General features: G+C 44.9%; 2 protein-coding genes and 1 long non-coding RNA gene across 3 annotated transcripts in view; 2 read left to right on the top strand and 1 right to left on the bottom strand.

Moving 5' to 3' along the window:
- Positions 1-22,926, top strand: part of LOC310770307 — a 473,978-nt gene that overhangs the window by 325,181 nt on the left and 125,871 nt on the right. The gene's annotated exons all lie outside the window — the stretch shown is intronic.
- On the bottom strand, positions 906-10,669 carry ZNF518B (zinc finger protein 518B). The gene is given in 6 exon segments (XM_083630187.1): positions 906-2,988; positions 3,070-3,107; positions 3,109-3,124; positions 5,577-8,748; positions 10,094-10,381; positions 10,438-10,669. Coding segments are annotated over 4 exon segments (3,186 nt in total). The 5' UTR covers positions 8,672-8,748; positions 10,094-10,381; positions 10,438-10,669; the 3' UTR covers positions 906-2,951.
- Positions 13,383-22,926, top strand: part of WDR1 (WD repeat domain 1) — a 28,020-nt gene continuing 18,476 nt past the window's right edge. The window contains exons 1-2 of the mRNA XM_083630449.1: positions 13,383-14,794; positions 15,342-15,463. Coding sequence (XP_083486575.1) covers positions 14,779-14,794; positions 15,342-15,463 — 138 coding nt within the window. The 5' untranslated portion in view covers positions 13,383-14,778. The remainder of the gene's footprint in view (positions 14,795-15,341; positions 15,464-22,926) is intronic.

Below are 22,926 nucleotides of genomic sequence, written 5' to 3'. Positions count from 1 at the left end.
CAGAGCTCCAGATTACACGGTGTACGGCATGGCATGAGAAACACAGCCATAATCTGACTAGGCCTAGTGGAAGCATTTCTAGCAGAGGCCCTCTCCGTCAGCATGCTGTCAGAGGCTGCTGGCTGGTTGCTTAGCAAAGTATAAAGACAAGGAAAAGTTTCTTACCGTCCTGTTTTATTTCAGTCTTTACAGAGAGAGGCTATAGAACCCAGCCTCTTGGATAATGGCATTGTCCTGAGTGAATCTCCACACACACACACACGTCTCTCCCACTTCCTCATTCATCTCCTATACAGGTGCTGCTACATGCCCTCTGTCTTTGAGCTCTTTGCTCTCCTACTTTTAAGGCTCGCCGGGTTCTGGGAGATGGAGGGTCTGGAATGCTTTCTAAAGACACTGTGTCAGCCAGGTGTTGTTCTGGCTCTCCAATTATTTCCCAACTTTCCCCCTCATCCGCCTCTGAGCTGCGACCTCCCTCAGACCCCTGCTGTTAATCTACATTGTCTTCCTCTTCCTCCTCCCTGGAAAGGTCAGGATGGGGAGGCGGTCTCCACCATTCCTCCTCTGCCCAGTCCCAGACACTCTCCCTGTGAATAACTTGACACAGAACTGGCTCCAGTTCATTGGATGGGAGTCCTTTAACTCTTGAGCGGGATGAGAAGCAAGGCATAGGCAGAGGCTCAGTTAAAGTGGCAATGTCACAAGGGCAGCTCCAGCTTTCTCATGAGAGCTGTTCATGCATCTCTAAGGCTTATGCCATCCCGCTAATGCTGCAACTAAGATTCCAGTGCCTTCTGCCACCTGCCCAACCACATCTGGATAAACGAGACTTGATGGAACATTGGTTCCCTTCAAAAAGCAGCATTTGGAGTATACTGGAAAAGGAATTACCATGAAACTTGCAATACAATTAGCAATTTACTAAAAGTTAGCCTTTTAAAATAAAACAGTGTCTATATTATGAACAATATACAATTTAGAGGAACTAATCATATGGCTATACTGTACAAAGTGTTCTGTTTACAGGATCCTCTGGAGACAAAACATTACACTATTTCCTAGGGACACAGGTGGTGTTATGGTCTAAACCACCGAGCATCTTGGACTTGCTGATCGTAAGGTGGGCAGTTCAAATCCACAAGACAGGGTGAGCTCCTGTTGCTCTGTCGCAGCTTCTGTCAAACTAGCAATTTGAAAGCATACCAGCACAAAATAGATAAATAGGTACCACTGCAGCGGGAAGGTAAATGGCATTTCCGTGCACTCTGGTTTCCACCATGGTGTCCTGTTGCACCAGAAGCGGTTTAGTCATGCTGGCCACATGACCTGGAAAGCTGTCTGTGGACAAACGCCGGCTCCCTCGGCCTGAAAGTGGAGATAAGTACTGCAACCCATAGTCAAATTTGACTGGACTTAACTGTCCAGGGGTCCTTTACCTTAACAATATTTATGCCATATCTAATGTGCTTATAAAGCTGTACAGATTTCAAATCCTCCATTTTTGCTAGGCCAGTCCATTCCAAAGAACATTTCTTCCTGATGTCAGAGAAAGGGCCAAATCAGACAAGACAATATTCACACAATTGACAGTTTCACTTTTTAAAAGCCATCCACATTTTTCCTAATGGCAAGAGCGGCTTCTCATCTGTTCTGGCCCTAGGTTGCAATCTTATACCTTTCTGGGAACAAAGACCACCAAATAACAGGACTTAGTTCTGAACAAACACGCATGGTAGTACCCTGGAATATGAATGCCCTAGCTGTTCCAGTATCACATATGTAAAGATGAAGTATTGTCCATCTTGTTCTAATTAAAAGGTTATAGGACTGTTGAAACAACCTAAACTAAAAAAAAACAAGCAATTGCTAGCCTGTGAGGTACTAACATAGATGAGGTTAAATTTCATGCAAGTTGCTCATGAACCTTGATATTCAGATCTCAAAACTGAGGCTCTGCTGCCCCAGACTAAGGCAGGCAAGACTTTTTAAAGGAATAAAGGAGGAAATAAGCAAGTGACAGCCAAAAAGGGCTTTGCCAATCTGCATATCCAAGGTTGCTATGAAACCAGAGAACATCAGCCATGAAATCAGGCACTGAAAGAGGTGAGAGGTGGGCGCAGGGCAGGTTTAACCACATTCACGACCCACTGCACTATTACAGCCTTAGCTGCTAACTGACCAAGCAAAGCAGGCAAAACTTTAGTTCTTGTCATCCTTTTCAGTTACTGAAATACATCAGATTCTTACAACTTTTCAAGTACTTGCAGTGGTGTGAAAGGCAGAAATGGGAATTGACCCATTTCAGCCATAAATGAAAGGGGGGAGGGGAAGAGATAAGTCTGGTAAAGAACTTCTACTGAATTGATCAACAGATGCTCTGATTGAACCAGATATTCAGTTTTAACACTGTATTACAAAGAGTTTAATTTTTAAAAACCAGTCATAAAATGTGCTTTGTGAAAGTTTCAGAAGATAAAATATTTAGGGTCCAGAAGCACAAAAATATCCCCCAACTTAAATACATTAGAAAAGATGTCAAAATAGCAACCACCACAAGTATTCCATTTTTCATGTTGTGATTGAAGTCCAAACATGTAATAGCTTCTTCTTTCTTTCTTTCTTTCTTTCTTTCTTTCTTTCTTTCTTTCTTTTTCCAAGTAAAAGTAGAGTGGTTATTGAAATGTGTTCATCATTCTTAATAAGAGAGTTGATGCTGAACTTTCTTTTGTGATAAGGCAATTTTTTTAAAAAATGCCTTCTTCTATGGGGATTTTATTTCAAAGTCTTGATTGCCAATCTCTTTAATTGTCAGAAAAGTCCCCTATATTCAGGCCTTAGCACAACTGCACTGCTTTACGAACTAGACCTAAAAGAGCAAGAAGTTCTCCTGCTCAAGTTCTATGGAAATGAACGAGAGCTGTGCAAGAGCACTGTCTTCTTGCAGTGCTTCTTTACACAAGGCACTTTCCTGAGCAGACTGCACCCTTGCTGTTTAAACAGATGATGAAAAAAGAAAACAGATAAATGAAACCTGAATTGATAGTGGCAAAGCGATTATTATATACTTACATTTCCCTGAACAGGCTGAAGCTTTTGCATAGATGCTGCCTGGTCACTGTCCTTCCTAATGAACAAAATGGATACCAGCAAATGGTTACCAATAAGCAGACCTTGATTCCCTAAGATCAGAGGACTGTTCCAAAAGAATGTCTCCGAACAATGCAAATAGGCCACAACACAGCAAATGTAGAACAATGTAAAGCAGCGCACATTGGGAGCAAACATCTTAGCTTTGCAAATAGCACTGATGGGGTCCCAAACTTGTGGTAATCTGTCAGAAAAGAATACAGTGGCATCTTGGTTCTCAAACAGCCTAGTTCACGAACAATTTAGAACCCAAACGTCACAAACCCGGGAGTGAGCGTTCTGGTTCTCGAATTTTTATTTTTATTTTGGAAGTTGAACATGTCCTGAGCTTCCGTTTTTAGTGTTGTATTTCTGTTGTTAGAGAAATCATGCTGGCTGGGCCAGTGAGGAAAAGCATTCTGGCAGCGCTCTGAAACCCATCCACTTTAACACGCGCGCGAGAGAGATTGAAATATTGCACTGATTGGGGCGGGGGGGGGGGGGGGAAGCATTTTAGGGGTAGTTTTTCAACAACCTCGAATGGATTAATCCATTTTGCATTACTTTCTACGGTAAAGCACGCCTTGGTTTTGGTTTTGGAATGTTTTGGTTTTGGAAAAGACTTCCGGAACAGATTAAGTTCGAGAATCAAGGTACCACTGTAACAGAATTGTAGACTTAACAAAAGCAGCAGAGAGCTGCCCTCAGACCTGATCCAGCCACTCCTGAAAACCTATTCTCTCAGTTTCCTGCTTCATGGCAACTAATTATAATGTAATAATAATAATTTATTATTTATCCCCTGCCCATCTGGCTGGGTTTCCCCAGCCACTCTGGCCTGCTTTCAACAGAATATTAAAATACAATAGTCTATTAAACATTAAAAACTTTCCTGAATAGGGCTGCCTTCAGATGTCTTCTAAATGTCAGGTAGTTTTTTATCTCTTTGACATGTGATGGGAGGGTGTTCCACAGGGCGGGTGCCACTACTGAGAAGGCCTGCTTCCTGTAACTTGGCTTCTCACAGCGAGGGAACCACCAGAAGGCCCTCAGAGCTGGACCTCAGTGCCCAGGAAGAATGATGGAGGTGGAGACACCCCTTCAGGTATACTGGACCAAGGCCATTTAGGGCTTTAAAGGTCAGCACCAACACTTTGAATTGTGCTCAGAAACGTACTGGGAGCTGCTCCCAGTCACCAATCTAGCTGCCGCATTCTGGATTAGTTGTAGTTTCCGGGTCACCTTCAAAGGTAGCCCCACGTAGAGCGCATTGCAGTAGTCCAAGTGGGAGATAACTAGAGCATGCACCACTCTGGCGAGACAGTCTGTGGGCAGGTAGGGTCTCAGCCTGCATACCAGATGGAGCTGGTAGACAGCTGCCCTGGACACGGAATTGACCTGTGCCTCCATGGACAGCTGTGAGTCCAGAATGACTCCCAGGCTGCGCACCTGGTCCTTCAGGGGCACAGTTGCCCCATTCGGGACCAGGGAGTCCTCCACACCAGCCCACCCTCTGTCCCCCCAAAACAGTACTTCTGTCTTGTCAGGATTCAACCTCAATCTGTTAGCTGCCATCCATCCTCCAACTGCCTCCAGACACCCACACAGGACCTTCACTGGTTCTGATTTGAAAGAGAGGTAGAGCTGGGTACTAACCACAGAGCATGCCACACATTCCACACTGGCCAAGCATCAAACCTGATGCTCAAAGGGACTTGAAGATCTGCATGTTAAGATAAAGTTGGGACAAAGAAAAATGATGACAGGGAGGAATGGCACAGAAAAACAGTCCCTTTAAATTTCACCTGGCATGCCAAAGGGGTGAGAAAATTATAAAGAAGAGCTCTGTTGGAGCTGACCAAAGCCCCATCTAGTCCAGCGTTCTGTTTTCACAGTGACTAATGAATGAATGGGGAAGACTCTGTGCATACGAATGAATGGCCCTCGACTCTGAAAAGGTTGACCCTGCACTAAATTCACACTGAAAAACTTTCAGCATCCAAAACCTGAGGTGAAATACTACAACATTTTACTAGAAGCATTTGTTTTCAGTTCTTTTCTACTAGATCAGTTCGCTTATGGTACCGCACGTAGTCAACGTTCTCTTTGCTCCAATATTTTCCTGCCCTCCCTCCCTGGCTCACGCTTATTGACTGTAGTTCAATTTCTAATCTCACAGGATTACTTATGTTGGTCCCATTTCATTAACACAGGATCACATTTCTACCATCAACACTAGCAGAATACTAGAGCAACCATCTTTCTTTCTTCTATGACTAAAATGCTGGCCTAGAACAAACACGGTTACAATACACAGGCACCAACACGATTCTACTGGGCTGAATTGTACTAAATTGTTCCGAGACTGCTCTGTAAAATAGGAGACACTAGAATTTGTAATCGGTGTTTCTCATTTTTCACTTTCTAATGAAAATGAAAGGATGTCCCACCCTTTTGTGGCTTCCAGAAAATGTTTCTGCCCATGATTTATCCATTCTTCTTGCTCAGCATACACCCTACTACAAAACCAGCATTTAAACATTTGTTTCGATGCTTCCGCTACTGACAAATCCACCTCCTTGCAGTTATTTTTGTGCACCTTCTTTCGTGTCATTCTTACTTTTTTCTGTTGTTCCACTTGAGATGATCTATCAAAAGTCTGAAAAGTAAGTCTTTTATAATGTCGTTTCAGACTGAGACAGCTAATAGTTCTTTCTGATAAAACTGCTTTCAGGACATTGCCTTTGTACTTATTAATAACCTTCATGATACTAATTACTTCTGGTGAATCAACATCAGGATGGTTTAAGACAACTACTGGCTGGTTACGATGAGGGCATTTTATTAGCTGATCACTTTTGAATGCTACAAGCCTAAGGCATCTCATGAGAGTGGGCACCATTTTAAGGAAGCGTTCCTCTTGAGCTGCGAGTCCTTTCTGGGGCAAAGTGTTTGCAGAATGTGCTCGCTTAGCTTTGTTCTGGGGCTCTTCACCTTTCGCGGCCCTTTTGCTTAGCCCACTTGGGCTGCTGCCTTTTTGACATGACAACATACCATTTTGTTGGCCGTAACTTGGCACAGAACTAAAAGAGTGGCAAGTGTGATTATATGACACACAGAGATTTCTAGAAACCTCGTTAACTTCATTCTCAGCTGGCAAAGTTGGACCTTTGTCAAGTCTGGCAGAAACACAGCAAGGAACTGGCCTTGGGATAAACATTTTGTTGCAATATCGAGAAGGGGAAGGTGGCATTTCATCACCATTTTGTTTTTCAGTTGGGGCCTCAGAACTACTGCAGTTTAGCACTCTCAGTACAGTTCCTTGAGGAATGAAAGCCGGAGAAACAGTGTTTGTTTTTGTAATCAGCCTGGTTTTAGTTTTAGCCTCTTTAAGTGTTTCCAATGGTTGTTCTTGCTTATTAGAACACTCATTAGAAAAAGTGGCGCCTTTTGGTCTCCGAGGAGAAGGCACAAGTTCTTGTTCAGATATCATATTTGAGCTAGTTTTTTCACTCTTTTTTTCTAGCGATAACACTTTCTCCTTAGAGGCTTGGCTGGTACTGTGTCTTAATGAAGCAGCTAATTGAGATTTCACATTCGATTCAACAGCAGACATCAGCTGAGCAATCTTTCTGCACAACAACGATGTGGACCTTTTCTTCTGTAATGTATCATCCCACTTAATGCCTTCCGGGACATTTACAGCGCCAGAGCTGAGGGAAAACACAGATGAGATCACTGGACCATCTACTGAATCACCTTCATATTTTATACTGTGTGCTTCCACTTCCATATTATCTTTCTTTCTTTTCACATTAATTCCATTTATCACACCTAAGACGTTCTCAGGCTCCTCTGAAGCTAGAGAATTATTCTGCTGTGACACTGCAGCTCTTTCAAAAGGGTGAAACAAATGGGAATCAAACAAATGTGTTTTTGCAGCTACTCTAAGCTCATTCCATTGTTCTTCTTTGGCATTAGTTAAAGTGAAGCGCATGTTACCGAATACCGAGGAAGGCGGTAAACTATTGTTTTTCTGGACAGTGTCTAACAAATCACTTTGGGACTTGTTCTTATCTTTGGAAGAGGGAGCTGCTAGGCATATGGCTGGATCTGAACTGGAAGTTGTATGTTTATTTTCTGAACATTTTCCCTTTTGAAAGAGTTCTGGGCAATTTGTTTTTTCAGAAGAAAACTCTGCTAAAGGTGGTAGAAGATCGTATTCTCTCTGTGTGTTTTCTTTGCAAATAGCATTCCCCTCCTGGGTATTTATCAAGCTGCAGTTCAAAGTAGTAGAACTGGCAGAATGCAGACAGTTCTTGTCATTCTCGTTATCTAAAGCACAGGACTCAAGCGCTGGGGGCACACAGTTATTTATTGTTTTTTCTTCTTGTTCTGCACACTGGTTCCCAGATTCTACTTCTTTAGAGGTAGTTCCTTTCGGAGGAATGAGTTTAAGAATCAACTGCTGTGTACCATTATTTCTTTTAATTTCTACTATTTGTGCCAAACAATTATGTGGAACACAAAATTTGGCAGGTGCAACCACTGTTAATGGCATTCCAGGTGTTATAGGCCCTTTTTTTGGAGAATAAACTTCAACTTCCATCAATACATCTTCATTTTTATGGATTCTGACATCAGACAGTTTATTTACATTTTTATCTTGTATGAAGGCTGTACTTTGACTACATTCATCATAAACTGATGATGAATCAATTTCAGGTATTTCTTCTTTAATCCCACAAATCTGAGATAAACTTGAAGGTGTGACCTGCAGAGACGCTTCCACAGCATGTTTCTTCCACTCCAAATTATGCTCTGGTGAACAATTTCGTTTTTGATCAACTTTTGCAACTGAAATCATTTCTTGCTTCTCAGTTGCGTGCAATCTTTTTGTGTGTTTGACAATATAATCATGCCGAACTGCACCATAGTCACAGTATTTGCACTGGTATGGAAATCTCCCAGTATGTTTCACTAAATGCCTTTGGAATTCCCCTTTGGTGTAAGACACCCAATCGCACTGGGAACAAATAAATTTGATCTTTTCATGCTGAGCTACATGTTTCTTATGTTGTAAGAGATCCTTTGTGGAAAATCGGCATTTGTCACAATAATATTTGTCTGGCTGAAAGTTTTTTACTTTGAAGGTTCTTCGAGGCTTACTGGGGGACATTTTCTCTTGGGCTTCAGTGTCCTGCAGTGCAACTGCAGGCGCAATCTGAAAATTGAGAGTGGACAGCACACTCAACGGGCACTTGCTACAGACATGGTAGTCATCTTCAATATCTTGGCATTTCTGCTGATGCAACTGTAGTGCCCAAATGTCTTGCACACATCTACACTTAATACAACTTATTGGATACAATTCACTTTCCTCAGCTTCTTTATATGCAAAATTGCAGTTTTCATCATTTGCCTTTATTGTATTGGCTTTATCAACATTAGTTTGCTTTGGCAATGTAGTCAGTGACCTAGGCCCTTTATTCCCTTGGCTGGCAGTTAATATTGGTAAGACTTTTCTTGTTTTCTTCAGCTGCATTTCAAAAGCCGATCTTGCACCGATTCACCTGCTTCAGATGTCATAGCCACTCACATGTGACGTTTATCCCAAAGCTCCTGCAAAGGAAGCATATGAAGAAGAGTTTCTAAATAAGTATATGCAACTCCTCACATTTTAATTCAACAACAATACTCACAAGCACTTTGCATGGAAATAAGTCCCATAGATTTCAATGGAAAATCCTTCCAAGTAAGCGTGCTTGGATCAGTCTTTAAAAGCTGCTGTATGAACATAGGGCTCTTCCTTATGATTGGGAACCCTGTTTGGATTTATTTTTTTTATGAATTGCTTCCCATGAAGCATCCTGAAGCAATTAACAATAAATAAATATATAAGCACCATTTCAAATTGTATACAGATGCAGGCAGAAATAAGAATCTCCACTTAATACATGAACATGCCCATATATATCTTCTGCAATCTTCTCCAAGTCTTTGGCATGGTTTAAGATACAAATTGGGGGTGGGGCTGTGGCTTGGATCCAGAGGTCCTGCCAAGCAAACTATGGGTGGGTTGTTGCCCATTTCCCCGCTATGGGCTGCCCTGTTTCCCCTAAAAGCATTTTGGAAGGCACCCTAACTTGCTGAAGCAAGTTTGCAGGTGAAACAGAGGAGGGTGTAGACTGGGATGGGGAGGTCTTTGATACACACACACCCCACAAGCAGAAATGTCTTTTGTTAACATGGCAAGGTCTTCAAATTCAGCTAATTCAGAGGTCTGCAAAATTCCTGCTGAAATTCTGTTTTAGTGTTACTGTGAATGTGCTGTGCAGAAAGGGAACCGAGACTCAGCAGTAACACATTCAAATTAGGAACATTAAATAAACTTGTGCAAGTGTGCAAATTTATTCTTGAAGCCCATCCTATGCACGTTTACACAGATCCTACCAAGTTCATTTGGTCTTATGTGTGTAAGGCGGCAGCTTCAAAAGTTGAGGAAAACACCAAATGATAATTGTATCTGGTCATAGTGAGAGAAAATAAAGTTTTGTCATATTATTGAAGCACAATACTGAAGCCAAAGAATGAAGTATTTTGAATATAAAGCCAAATATTGCTATGAAGCCACCAAGAAAATAATAGATGTAAACACCTCCCCCCCCCATTCCAAAGATATGAAATAATCATCTGCCCTGGATGTGACGCGTGCACTGCATCAGATCTAGGGCAGTGCAGACAATTCCTCCCCCCTCCCAAGCTGCCGAGCTGAGGGGGTACAAAATAAAGAAAAAGCAACTGTACAAAAAGGAAAGATCCTGAAAAGAAGAAATATTTAAGCGCGCGGGGGGGGGGGGTGCCAAATGTTCGACTTTGCCAAAGTCCATCCTTGTTGACAAATGATCTTGAAGAGGCAAAAAACCAGGTATCTTATGTAAGAAGTTATGTAAATATACTTGCTCACCTGGAAGTTAATTTCATCGGGGACAGCGGGGCTCACATCCAAATAAAGAGTCCGCATCTGTGGGTCGATCTCTCTGGCGCCAGCTTCCACTGACCTGACCATGGAAAGGCGCGGGCGCGGATCCCGTCCAGCGCAGACTTCTGGGGACTTGAGCTCCGACGCAGGAGGACCGGCCGCTTCCCAGAAAAGATCGGCGGGATTCCTCTTCTCGCCCGCCTCGCCGCCCCTCTTCTCCCAAGGACACGAGATGCCGCGCTCTGCCGAAATGGCGCAGGGACGCGCGCGGCGCTCGCAGCTCCGCGCCCCGCCGGGAGAGGGCAGCTCCTCCTCCGCCGCGCGCGCGCGCTCCCAGCAGCCGCTTCCCGGGCTTGGTGGCCGGGCGCGCACGCCTCCGAGGGCTCCGAGGAGAGAAGGGGGCTGGCGGGGAGGGAGGGGGACAGGAGCCCAGCCGAGAGAGAGAGGGAGGGAGGTGAGGCAGCCCTGGCGAGGCGGAGCTGCAGCTGGAGAAGCGGCTTGGCCGGCGATGCTGGAGGGAGGCTCTCCGCCAAAGCGCCCGGCCGAGAGGCGCCTCCGTCCCTTCTGGCGGCGCGGCGGAGGAACTGACCTCAGCTCCCCGCCTCCAGCTGCTCGCTCCCCTCCCCTCCCCGCGCAGCCCTGGCTGGCGAGGCGCGGGGGCGCGCCGGGAATCTCCGGCAATTCATGGACTCAGAGCGTTGGAAGGGAGCCCGAGGGTCATCTAGTCCAACCCCCCGCAAAGCAGGAATCTGCAGCTGCCCCTTGCCGGGCTCAGCCCGCCTGCAGCCTTGGCGCTATCAGGATTATTATGCGTTGCTGAGATCTGCTGCGCTGCCTGGAGTCTTTTCCCAACTTACTTAGGAGCAGCGTTTTTTTCTTTAAGAAAAATGTTTAGGGGTACTCTCATTTTCCTACTCGTCTTGAAATACTTCCCCTCAATGAGGCCAAACTTAGATTCACAAAATGTTTAGGGGTATGTGTGCCCCTGCGTCCCCCCAGAAAAAAGCACTGCTTGGGAGCAACACAGTGGGAGAGCGTCTCCAGGGCTCCACTCTCCTACCCATGTGCGGAGCTAGTGGGGAGCGGAGAGGAGGGAGCTGCCCCCCACATCAAGTAAATAAATAAAAATACCTACCTAAAAGTAGAAATTGGAGAAAGTTTGACTTTTTTTTTTTTTGGAACGCTTGGGGGGTCAAAAGAAAGGAATTTAAAGCAACTGTTGAGATATTTCATTCCAAATCTGCAGAGCCAGACAGGGGATGATGACAGGTGGGTTAGATTTTAGTAGTACTGTAGCTAGGCTTACATATGCTGGTCTTTATACAAGGTATTGGGAGCACAGGATGTCTCCTCGGTGCCTTCCAGGATATGTTTCTGAGATAGGATCTCATAATGTGGATCTCCTGTCATATTAAGTAATGCTAACCTTCTTGGTCATGCCATGATTGACAGCAGAGGTTCCCAAACTTACAGTGGCGAAGCTGGATGCTCCACTACCAGGGCAGAGAGCAGGCAGGGGCATGGCCATTCCTCCGCCAGTGCAAACTTATTAGGCCTAACACCCCCTTTTTAGGGGGGGGGAATACTCAGCTCCCCTCTGGAAATCTCCCTAACTTGTTAGGACCTGTTGGCGGACTTTACTACCCATCGGTTATAAATTGCATTTTGTGTGTTTATTTGGAAAATAAAGTAATCACTAGTCTATGTTACATTGGTAAACATCATTATGCAACAGATGAAACATGTACAAACAGTTTTTCAAAATTGGACAAAGAGGTGGACTAGGACCCGGGATTAAAATCCAGTGGGGCTGATCCAACTACTGTGCTTGCTAGATCTTGCTGAAAAGAAGTGCCACAGACAGACTAGAGGGGTGTAGATTGTTGTGGGAGAAATCAGTACAGTGAAATCAATATAAGAAATCAAACAGGGGCATCTGGAGAAATAATTATTTTTCAGTTTTCCTGTATTGCACAAAACACAGCTGCAGAGCTCATCTTCTGCTGAAACAGAACTGGTGTTTGAAGGATGTAGGGGGCATGGAAAGGTGAGTAGTGGAAATGGATGCTTTATCTACCTCCAAGGGCAGGGGTGGGAAACCAAGGCAATGTACCTGCTGTCTTGAGTGGAGCAATTTGGAGTTGCATTTCCCCAAACTTATATTATCAAGGAAATCCATTTTTGCATGGGTAAATCAGCAGGGTAGGAGCTGTTTGAATGGGATGCAGCACTATTTTTTGCTAGATAAAGAGGTACTGGAACTCACCATGAATGCCTCCCTTGTTCTCTTGTGCCAATTGTGAGGTGATTGCTTCAAGTGACAGGATCCACAGCAGCAGCAGATCCGGCCTCCAAAGAATGCATTTGCCACCACTGCTGCTGCCACTCACTCCTTGGAGGCTGGATCTGCTGCTGCCTCGACAGCTCCCCACCCACCTCCATGTGCCACCTCTACAACCTCTACACCTCTACAACAGTCAATAGGAGGGGCTCCTGGTCTCTTCCCACCCACAGGGAGAAAATGACAGAGGCTGCCCTCTGGTCTTGTAGCCATGATTCAGAGCAGGTGTCTCCCCGTCCTCCATGATGGCCTTTGATTCCTGCTTCAACCATCGGGCAAGGCTGACCTGATTCCCTCCCTTGTTCCTGATATAGATCTTCACTCACTCCTTCTTCCTTGGCGGGGGGAGGGGGTGCCATTTTGCGGTTCGCCTTAGGTGCCAAAATGTCTTGGACCAGCCCTGGTGACACTACTTAACTGGAAATGCAAGCAGCTTCAATTGTACATTTATGGTATGGTATGGTATGGATAAGCCCTAAGAGAAGACAGCACATCTCTGGAGGTCTCACGTGGCGCATTGGATTTGGCTGTTTGAGTGCTTCCAACTATGCTCAACCTATATATCTATATTTATTCTATATTCTGGGAAATGGTTTGTCTGATTGTTTGTTCTCTGTGCCTTTGGACTTACCAAGCCATATCTTCCAGGCCCCTGGCTGAGTTGCTGCTACAGCTGCTTTGACTTTCTTCTCCTGTTGGCATCTCCTCATCTGAGGGTGTTTCTGCTGCTTTTGCAATCCCTGCTTCCTTACCTCCCTGCTATGCTGTTTAGACAAGACAGAGAGGATTTATGTCACTCCAGCTACTCTCCCCGTTTCTAGGCAGCCACACATCTTGCAAGCTACCTTGGTCCTTTCTGCAGGCCTCCATCCCGCATTTTCTTTGGTAGCAGGTGGGCCAGTTGCACCCATCCAGCTGCCACATCTTCAGAGCAGCAAGAATCTGATATGAGAGAATAAATCCTTCAGAATATAGTACTATTTACTTCTGTGTAAACATGCATAGGATTGAGCCATTTTACCTCTCTTGGGCTGAAGTCAATGGTCTTTTGATTGAGCTTCAATCATTAAGATTTCTACAGTTATTTGGTATGACGTTCTGTCAAAAGGAAGGTAAAATAAGCAAGGTAATGTAAAATATGGATATACAGCTAGATGCTGCAGTGGCATTTCTGAAAAGTAACCGTGACTATATGACTTGATTGCTGCAACATTTGATAATCCCGGTGAGGTAACATTCCCTGAGCAGCATGTGAGACAGAAAAACAGATTTTCCCTAGAGGAAACAGCAGATGACCCCATTCTTGAACCAAAACACACATTTCATATAGAAATTTTCGATGTTGTGGTGGATGAAACAATTGCTCACACAGAAAACAAACAGTGCCTTTTAAAGACGAGTATGGTTTGGGTTCAGCAGCTCTGTGGACACTGCACTAAGGTTATGCAGCTCTGGGTTCAAAATTGCTGCATAATCCACAGTGCTGTTGATCACAACGACTGGACGCTGCCCCAGCCCAGTGCACTCGGCTTTTAATGCCACCAGTGGGTCTGAGGGCGGTGCAACATTCTGAGCCCAGAAAGTCATGCAAAACAGAGTTGCAGCAAATTGCCTCCCCTCTCACAGTGCTCTCAGTTGCAACGGAGGCCTTCCTTGTGCTGATGACTTGCATGCTTTTAAAGGTTGGTTTTTGATTTGTTTGCTTTTTTCAATAATCCCTGCCTCGCGTGCATTCGTTGGAAGAGAAAGCGAGAGGACCAAAACCGCCCCACGAGCACAGATTTCTTCCACCTTCCCAGGGGAGCAAGAGAGAGAAATCCAAAGAAAGAAAAACAATCCAGCCCATGCATCCCTCTTGCTCTTTTCCCCGCGCCGTATCTCTGTGGGCCCGTCGCCCGATCAGGCCACGCACGCCACGCACGCGGTGACGCCGGCCCGCCGCGCCGTTCTGGCTCCGGAGGGGGCGGGGCTTGGCGGGCTCGGGCGCCTCCCGCTCGGCGGCATTTCCGGGTCGGGCGGGCTCTAGCAGCAGCGTCGCCGTCAGCTGGAAGCCGCTCCTCCTCGCGCGCGGCGCCGCGGCTCGAGCAGAGTTGACTATATATGGTCAAAGCCAGGGGGAGAGGGCGAAAAGCTGCGCGGGCGGGCGGGCGCTTCCTGGTTCGTGCAGCTGGGAGGGGACGTCGCCGCTGCTGCCGCTGCGGGAGGGAATTTGCAGCGCTGCGAAGCGGATTGTGCGCCCCCCCGCCCCCCCCCCTTGGCCCTTCTCCGCTCGCGGATCCGAGGCAGCAGCAGCAAGAGCAGCAGCAGCAGTGAGCCGGGGGAGGCGAAGATGCCACATGAGCTGAGTGAGTAGGCAGAGAGGCCCCCCCCCCGCCTGGGTGCAATGCCCGCGAGCGGCGCTGCTGCAGCGGCTTCCTTCTTCTCCCGCTGCTCCTTCCGAGGAGGAGGGCGAGGAGCGGCGCCCCTTTGCCCGCGCGGTGCCTGGGCTCGCCCTTTCTCCTGTCAGCCGGGGCCCCGTTGCTGCAGCCTCCCCGGGCGGGGGGGGGGGTCGGGGGAGAGGAGGGGGGCATTTACCCCGGAGGAGGAGGAGGAAAGGGAGCTGGGAATGTGCGGGGCGCCATCCAGCCACTCGCAAAGCGCCTTCGCGAGCAGCGACGTTGCCCCGGGCATTTTTCTCCTTGCAACCTTCCCTTTGCAGTTGACCAAGTTAGGAGGCGGGTGGTCTTTTCTCTGGTCGGGGAGCCCCCCCCCCCGTACAATTTCCCCACTTAGCATTCAGCAACAGGTCAAATAGCAAATGTATCTGGAGTTGTTTGCGCTCTTGTTTCTTGCTGGCCTCCCGTTGTTAATAGGTGTGTCTTTTTCTCTCTCCCCCCCACCCCCCATTTGTAGAAAAAGTGTTTGCCAGTCTCCCGCAGGTTGAGAGAGGCGTCTCCAAGATCATTGGGGGAGATCCAAAGGGCAATAACTTTCTGTATACGAATGGAAAATGTGTCATCATCCGCAACATTGATGTAATGTACCCTCATTTTTACATTGATTCTTACTGATGGTTTTCTTTTTAAGCTTTAATGCTTCTCCTTTGCTGTTCTATTGAGGTCAGGGATCTGTGACAATTTAGGAGGGCATTGAAGTGAAAGCAGAATGACTCACAGGAGCTGAGAATAACCAGAGAGATGTTGAGGCTGCATGTGGAAACGCCCTGAAATCTAACATGATAAAGGGCAGCATGCTTTAAATAAACAAGAAAGCTCTTAAAATACAAATAAAAGTGGAGTGGGGGGAAGAGATCAGTGGTATTATGAAGTATTTTCCAGTACCGAAGTAAATATGGAAAGCTTATAGATTGTTGAATGTATGAAAACATCCTATAGAAATTAAAGGGTATTTCTTTTCTCCTGTTGTGTTTTTCCTAATCTGGTGAACAGCATCACTCAAATCCAATGTGTCTCTTTGCTTCATGGGAATATCTGTGTTTTGTATGAGAATATTTTCATATTTGGAACCTAATTAGTAGTCAAAAATCACTCCCTTTTTAAGTTATAGCCATGAGGTAGGACTATAGTTGCAAAATACTTTCTTAGGACAGGATTGTAGCAAGCAGTTCTGGATACCTTAGAGTAGAGCATTTGTGTTGTGGTACCTACAATGTGGAATTGTCTTTCAGAGCTTTTCACAGTCTGCTGAGATCTATCTCTTATATATTTATTGGCGCTTTGATACTTCTGTGTGACAGATCTTGAATATGGTGAACCAAACTTTATAGTTTTGGTAACAAATGGGGAAATTCATCTTTCTCTCTTGTATCACTGAAAACAATGTAGCAATTTGTTACACTGGAGGTTTTAATGTGGTTTGGATTACTGGTACAGAACTCATGTGGGGAGTTGGACATGTGATTGCTTATATTTCCTGTTTTAGGAAAAATACTAGTCATGGGAGTCAATTTAATTTCAAGTGTTGGCATCCACATTCTAGAAACTAGAAATACATTAGGCAAAACTTTTAAGATGTGGCCGTAAGAACATAAGGAGAGGCCTACTGAGCCAGACCAAAGGCCGATCTAGTCTGGTGTGCTGTTTTGGTAGTCAGCTGGATGCCTGTGGGAGGCTGGTGGAACATGAGCACAGCAGCGCGCTTCCCAGTTGTTCCCCAGCAACAGGTGAAGTGTGGCATCAGACAAGACCCTGCAAACCCCCTGTAGGAGGAGGGCTGTGGTCCTGGTGATCAAAAATCTTGGCTCACTACAAAATCTGGGGGCGGGGGGAGGGATTGTTGACCAGTTGAAGCTACTGCCTAAAAAACATGAGTGGCCAGGCATATAACGTGGGCAGCAGATGTTTGTATTGTGCATAGATAGGAGCTGGAGGGCCTGGTTGTGACATAATTGAGGCTACGTGCCTGAGGATTCGTAGACCAGAACTTCCCCAGAGCATGGAGAATTTTATCTCTATTATACTTTGCAACAGGTGGGTCTCCTGGCACAGCTAGGATGGCCGCTAGTGACACAGATGAGGATCATGCAGGAATAAGAGTTGTGTTATTCATTACATTTCACTTTTATCTTGTATACAGCCTTTCTATGTTGCTATACACAAGGCGATTTACAGCAACAAAATATGCAACAAAGAACACACACCTTATAATAATGTGATCCAATACAAAAAGTCATAATAAAACATAACTTTAAAATAGAATGACTTACATCAAATAAAGTGATATTCAACAATCTATTAGAATATAATAGTACACAGCAAAATTAACCCTCATCACAGCAAATAATAATTAAATTCACTCTCAATAATTACTGAACTGTGATCAATAAAAATAAGTGCAAGTCAAAATGCATAAAATGCCACAATACATACAAAACCACATAAAAGGATCAAATTGAGAAACAAAGACACAGAACTTATAAAACGATTTTTTTAAAATCCCTGAACTCTTCTTCTCCCTTCCCAGCTGGGAGAGGCGACTTGCTCAGCTGGACTTGATTGAGGCTGGGGAAGGCGAGGCCCTTTCTCCCTTCTTTGCACTTCCTCGCTGAGGAAGCTGACTTCTGCTAAATTATTTTAGAGTCTTTCTGTAGGTTTTCTTTTGGTGGGACTTTTCCAAACAACTTCCAGCCAGGAGCGCTGTGGACTTTTGTTCTTTTAGTTAAAAACTTATTCGTTACTTAACCTATGGTAGCTATCTGAGACAGAATGTGGAAGAAGAGGCATTCTGCCTACAGTTGACTGCTAAGCCAGTATCTCTTCTTAAGCCAACAAATCCATAAAATTCTCCTTGCGTGCAACAAAGTGTGTTTTAAGGTGCATCCTCTCTATTCTCCCATACCTTCCTTCCTTCTGACTTACTGTCAGGCCCTCCCTCCCACTTGAATCGATAGGCTGAGCAAACCTGTTGCTGGATTTGGTCTAGAAGAGAAGCTGAATAGTTTCCTCATTGCTCATCTCTCAACTTCCCAGAATGTGCTCAAAGGGCTTCACTGTGTGTTGGCAACTTGTCCCAGAAGCCTAGTGCAATGAAACCCATTGGCTTTGCTGGGCACGCTGTTTCTCAAAGCCACCTGGGTGCAGAAGACTAACTATAGAATGTGTTGCTTCCCCTTTGTCTTTCACCTATGGCTGCCAACAGAAGCTACAAGCCTTTCCTACTACTCATAGTTTAGCTGGATTTGTAATGTTGGTTTATTCTTCTTGACACGCCCGCCTGGCTTTTCCCTCTGGTCTCTTTGACTTCTTCCCAATGAAACCCTTTTAAATTTTGCAGCCTGAGTGTATTTGTGGTATGCTCAAGTGATTAGGTTCCTCTCACATACCTAGGTTACTTTGTAATGCAAGACACAGACGTGTCTTGGGATCTTCAAGGAAAGGATGCTCCTTCACCCTGAGGAGCTAACGCTTGTATGCTGTGACCTGTTGCTCCTACCAGGGTCAGCAAACTGGCACCTCCTGAGCATACATATGTCAAAGGGCACAGTTTTGGGGACCCCAGAAGAAAAACATTCAGGAAATCTTAGAATGTTGAGTCATTCAACTAGCAGAAAGTGACAGATTATAAACTACCATAAGCAAGTTTTCAGCTTGATAACCATCAAGCTCCTTATGCTGTCATCTCATCCACAATCGGCAATTCAGATGTTTCTGTGCACCCCATTAAAGTTCTAAAAGAGTTCTAGAAAGCTCCATGAGGGCAACTGTAACACTGGATTTCCCAGTTGCATGAATATTTTACTTCTGTGGCCTCCTCTGCCTGCACTAAGTTACAGAGCCAGTCGCTGGCTGTTGCAGGTATCTCTGGTTTCAGTCTTCCAAAAGAATAGACTGTGAATTGGAGGACTCCATAGCAGGATGTGTGTTCTAGGATTCAGCTAATCTTCTTTTCTTTTCATAAGAGTCCTAACTATTGCTTTCAGAGAATTCCTGGTATCTTAACTGGTTTCGGTGACTTTTACAGTGGGATTCTCTTGCATGTGCTTGTGTGCTGCCTCTTTCTTAAAGAGCAGCTATGTGCTACAGAAAGAGGACATTATTGTAGCCTTAATACTAGTCTTCAAATAAGGGGTTGACTTAAACAACAAAGAAGATATTTCACTTCTCAGAAGTCTTGGCCTAATCAGTAATATTTTCTTTTTCTCCTTCTGGAAACAGCAGCTATGGTAGGATAGGATAGATGGCAATTTTGCTAGGGTATTTGTTTGTAGTCCTTCATGGTCAGTTGGTGTTTCTTATGAAAGCTCATGGGTGGATGGTTTTAAGATGTGGAGATCTCATGAATGTTTAGAATCCATTGGCTCCCCTTCCCCCTTCTAAGGAGAGGTGGTCAGAGGCAAAGGGGAGTGGGAGAAGAAGTCGTTCGACAAGTCTGAGGCAGAGAGGGGGATCCTGGTTCAGATCATCGCCCTTAGCAGTGGTTAAGGTGCTCAAAAATGACTTGTGTTGGACTTAGGAGTTTTTGTACCACATGTGAGAAGAGGACAGTGAAAACTTCCACTGTGACTTCAGAAAAAGCTACAGCTGCACATTAATCTATTGTTCTAACCATTAATTCAACTCTACGGTTCTTTGATTCTATAAGTAAGCCAGGTTCTAAAACCATGGTTTGAGCCTGTTTTGTTTGAAAGGTAAACTGCTGCCCTTTCCCCACAAAAAAACTTACCTGGAAGCTTCAAGCATCCTTCCCTCAAGTGTGAAGGGGAGCGTTGGGTGCAGGATTTCTTCTCTGCCTTACAGCTGCATCTGAACTAGGTCTGAGTAGATGATGACTAGCCAAGGTTAGAAGTGCATGCATCCAATAGCAGAGGCAGCAGTCAAATGCCGAGCTCCTCTCCCTGCCCATGCTGCATTTCAGAGTTTCTTTACTTCTGAATCCAGAAGCTTAGAATTGTAGGATTGTAAGCACTGGAAGAGCCCCCAGGGTCATCTAGCCCAGCCCCCTGTAATACAGGAATCCCAACTAAAGCATCCATGACAGATGGCCATCCAACCTCTGCTTAAAAACCTCCAGGGATGGAGAGTCCACAATGTCCCACGGGAGTCCCTTGCACTGTCGGACAGCTCTTACTGTTAGAAAGCCTTTCCTGATATTTAGTCAGAATCTCATTTCTTGTAACTTGAAGCCATTGGTTCAAGTCCTACCCTCCAGAGCGGGGGGAAACAAGCATGCTTTTGTGCAGGTGGTTCTTCCTGCCTAAATGTCCCTATTGAAATTCATTTTGTTAGTTTGGGCCCAGTTCTCCAATCTGATAAGTTCATCTTGAGTCACAATTCTGTCTTCCGTGGCTTCTTCTTTGGCGACCACTCGTAGCCAAGTAAGAGTGTCTTCCATGAACACGATCTTAGCGGTGTGTCCGTAGGTGACTGTGGAGGCCAATTCTGGATCCACAAGTCCTTCCACAGTGGGGACATTGGTTTCCAGGTGGGAGTTGATGTTGGTGAGGTTTGCCAAACATGCCCTCCTCTTAAACAGTTTCTCCCTTTTGTCCTGAGTTCGATAGTCTTCAAAGTCCATGACACCTTTTATAAAGACTTCAACTGGAGCACTCATAGGCTAGTGTTTCCCAATTATTGGTGTTTATACTACATTTTTTTAGATTTACCTTGAGTCTTTAAACCTCTTTTGTGTCAACACCAGCATTACGCTTTCCATTTTTAAGTTCAGAATAGAGTAGTTGCTTTGGAAGACGATAATCAGGCATCCAAACAAGTTGATGTTGATACTGAAGAATCATTGCTTCGACACTGGTGATCTTTGCTTCTTCCAGTACACTGACATTTGACTGACTTCCCAAGTGATATGTAAAACTTTTTGGAGACACCGTTAATGGAATCTTTCGAGGAGTTGGAGATGGCATTTATAAGTAGTCTGTGCTTCACAAGCAAAACAGTAAGGTTGGTAGTACAATAGTTTACAAAGGTAAACAAGCATTTTGGTTTCCCTGTGAATGTCCCGGTCCTCAAACACTCTGCACTCTTGCAGAGCTAAGGCAATGCTGGATTTCGGCATCATTGATGGCCCTTGTGGAAAGATAACTGCCCAGGTAGGAGAAGTGATCAACAGTTTCCAACGTTACACCATTGAGTTTGATTTGTGCTGCTGCAGAGGGGTTTTGTGCTTGTTGGTGCAGCACTTTGGTTTTTTGGATGTTGAGCGATAGGCCTAGCTGTAAGTTTCTGCGAAGAATATGTGGCATTAGCTACCCCTCCCTGTTTGGTTTCCTCTGCTACATTGATGAGCTTCCCCTCAGTTCCTCCATCCGAGTCAGCCATGCTGTCTGGGTTCAATGTGAGTTGGAAGTTCAACAGCATCTGAAGTAGCTACCACTGCTATAGAGAAACAAGTCAACTTGGCAAGTTGTAGCCATGACCGTGACTTGTTTCCCTTAACCATGTCGCCATGTTCTTTCTTAGGCTCCTCTCCACTTTTCCCCCGAGGCTGCCTGCCCCTTTCTCCTTGGGACATTAACGCTTCCTGTGGGTGAACTATTTATTTTATTGATTTACAACCTGCTTTTATGAAGATCTTCCCAAAGTGGTTTACAAAATGCAGACAAATATAATTTAAAACAAATAAAGCATTCATGTCATGTGAATATTACAGTCAGCACAGAAATAACACAATAACCTAGCATAAGTTTAAACAAAACAAAACCCAGATCACAACATCATTTCTACAGCTCAATGTATAATTAACCACTGAAGGCTGCAGCTAAGAAGTGGGTCATCAAGACCAGGGCTTTTTTCAGCCAGAACTCGCTGAAACTCAGTTCCAGCACCTCTCAGGTGGGCGCCATTGCCGTTATAAGAGAACAAGTTCATGGTGAGTTCTGGCACCTCTTTTTCTATGACAATAGCACTGATCAAGACCCATTTGAAAAGTACTGTATCGAGTCATGGGGCTTGTCTGATATTGCATGGAAGTGAATCCAGAAATGTTTTAATATTTTGGCAGCCTGAGCTTTGGCTTGGTGTGATCTGGTGCCCAAATCAAATGCATTCATTTGGTTTGATAATGACGGTAGACCTGTCACTGTGCGTCATCAAACCACAGATTTGTCCCCTTTTGCCTCAGCAAATCCTTCTCTTCCTCTGTCAACTTAACTGCTCACTAAACTGAGAACTAAAGGGTGGTATATAAGTCTAATAAATAAAATAAGAGAGATGTAAAGCATCATTATTTGAAATTGATAACGGTGGCAGACAATATATTATAGCAGTAGAACTTGGGTATCTTTGTTATATAGCTAGCAAGCTGTGTGTGTGTGTGTGGACTGGGCAGATTGTGTTCAATTTTCATGTGTGGACCTTGAGGGATACTCCGCACTGTGCTGCTGATTCATTGGAATTCTGACTCCGTTTCCTCATATTAAAAACAAAAGGAACATGAAGGTGTTGTGACAACTGTGCTTTAGAGATGTGATTCCTGCTGAGACTGCTTTTAAATTTCTGCCTGTAGTTCTGTCAGTTCTTACAATGCTAGGCATTATTAATAAATTTGATTAGAAAACATATTTTTATAAGCAGTTTTAGCTGTACCAACTCCTACATTTCGGGGGTTGGATGATGACCCTGGGGGTCCCTTCCAACTCTACAATTTCATGATTCTGTGCTTTGCACCTGTTGAAGATTCATATGTGCCTGGCCCACCCATGAGGCAAGGTGAGGCAACTGCCTCAGGCAGCAGGATCAACCAGGGTAGCAGATCCCAATGTCAATATTTCTCCCCCCTCCCCCTGTTCCTCACCCCTTCTTTCCTTCCGCCTTTTTGGGGTCCATCTCGGGTGCCAAATATTTTTGGCCGACTCCGGCCTCATATGCTGGGCAGTGGGCTTGCTTTACGTCTGCAGAAAGCAGCCAGATGCTGCCCCCAGTCGAGACAATAGTATTGGGGCTGTGCTTGTAATTCCTTCCTTCCTTTCTAATGGCTACTTACAATACATCTGTGAAATACCATAATTTTTATAAATTGGGAAATT

This window comes from Podarcis filfolensis (assembly GCF_964270895.1).
Source record: "Podarcis filfolensis genome assembly, chromosome: 9".
NCBI classification, from domain to species: domain Eukaryota; kingdom Metazoa; phylum Chordata; class Lepidosauria; order Squamata; family Lacertidae; genus Podarcis; species Podarcis filfolensis.
Note: the sequence above shows the minus strand (reverse complement) of the source record. Positions and strands in the feature narration are given on the sequence as shown.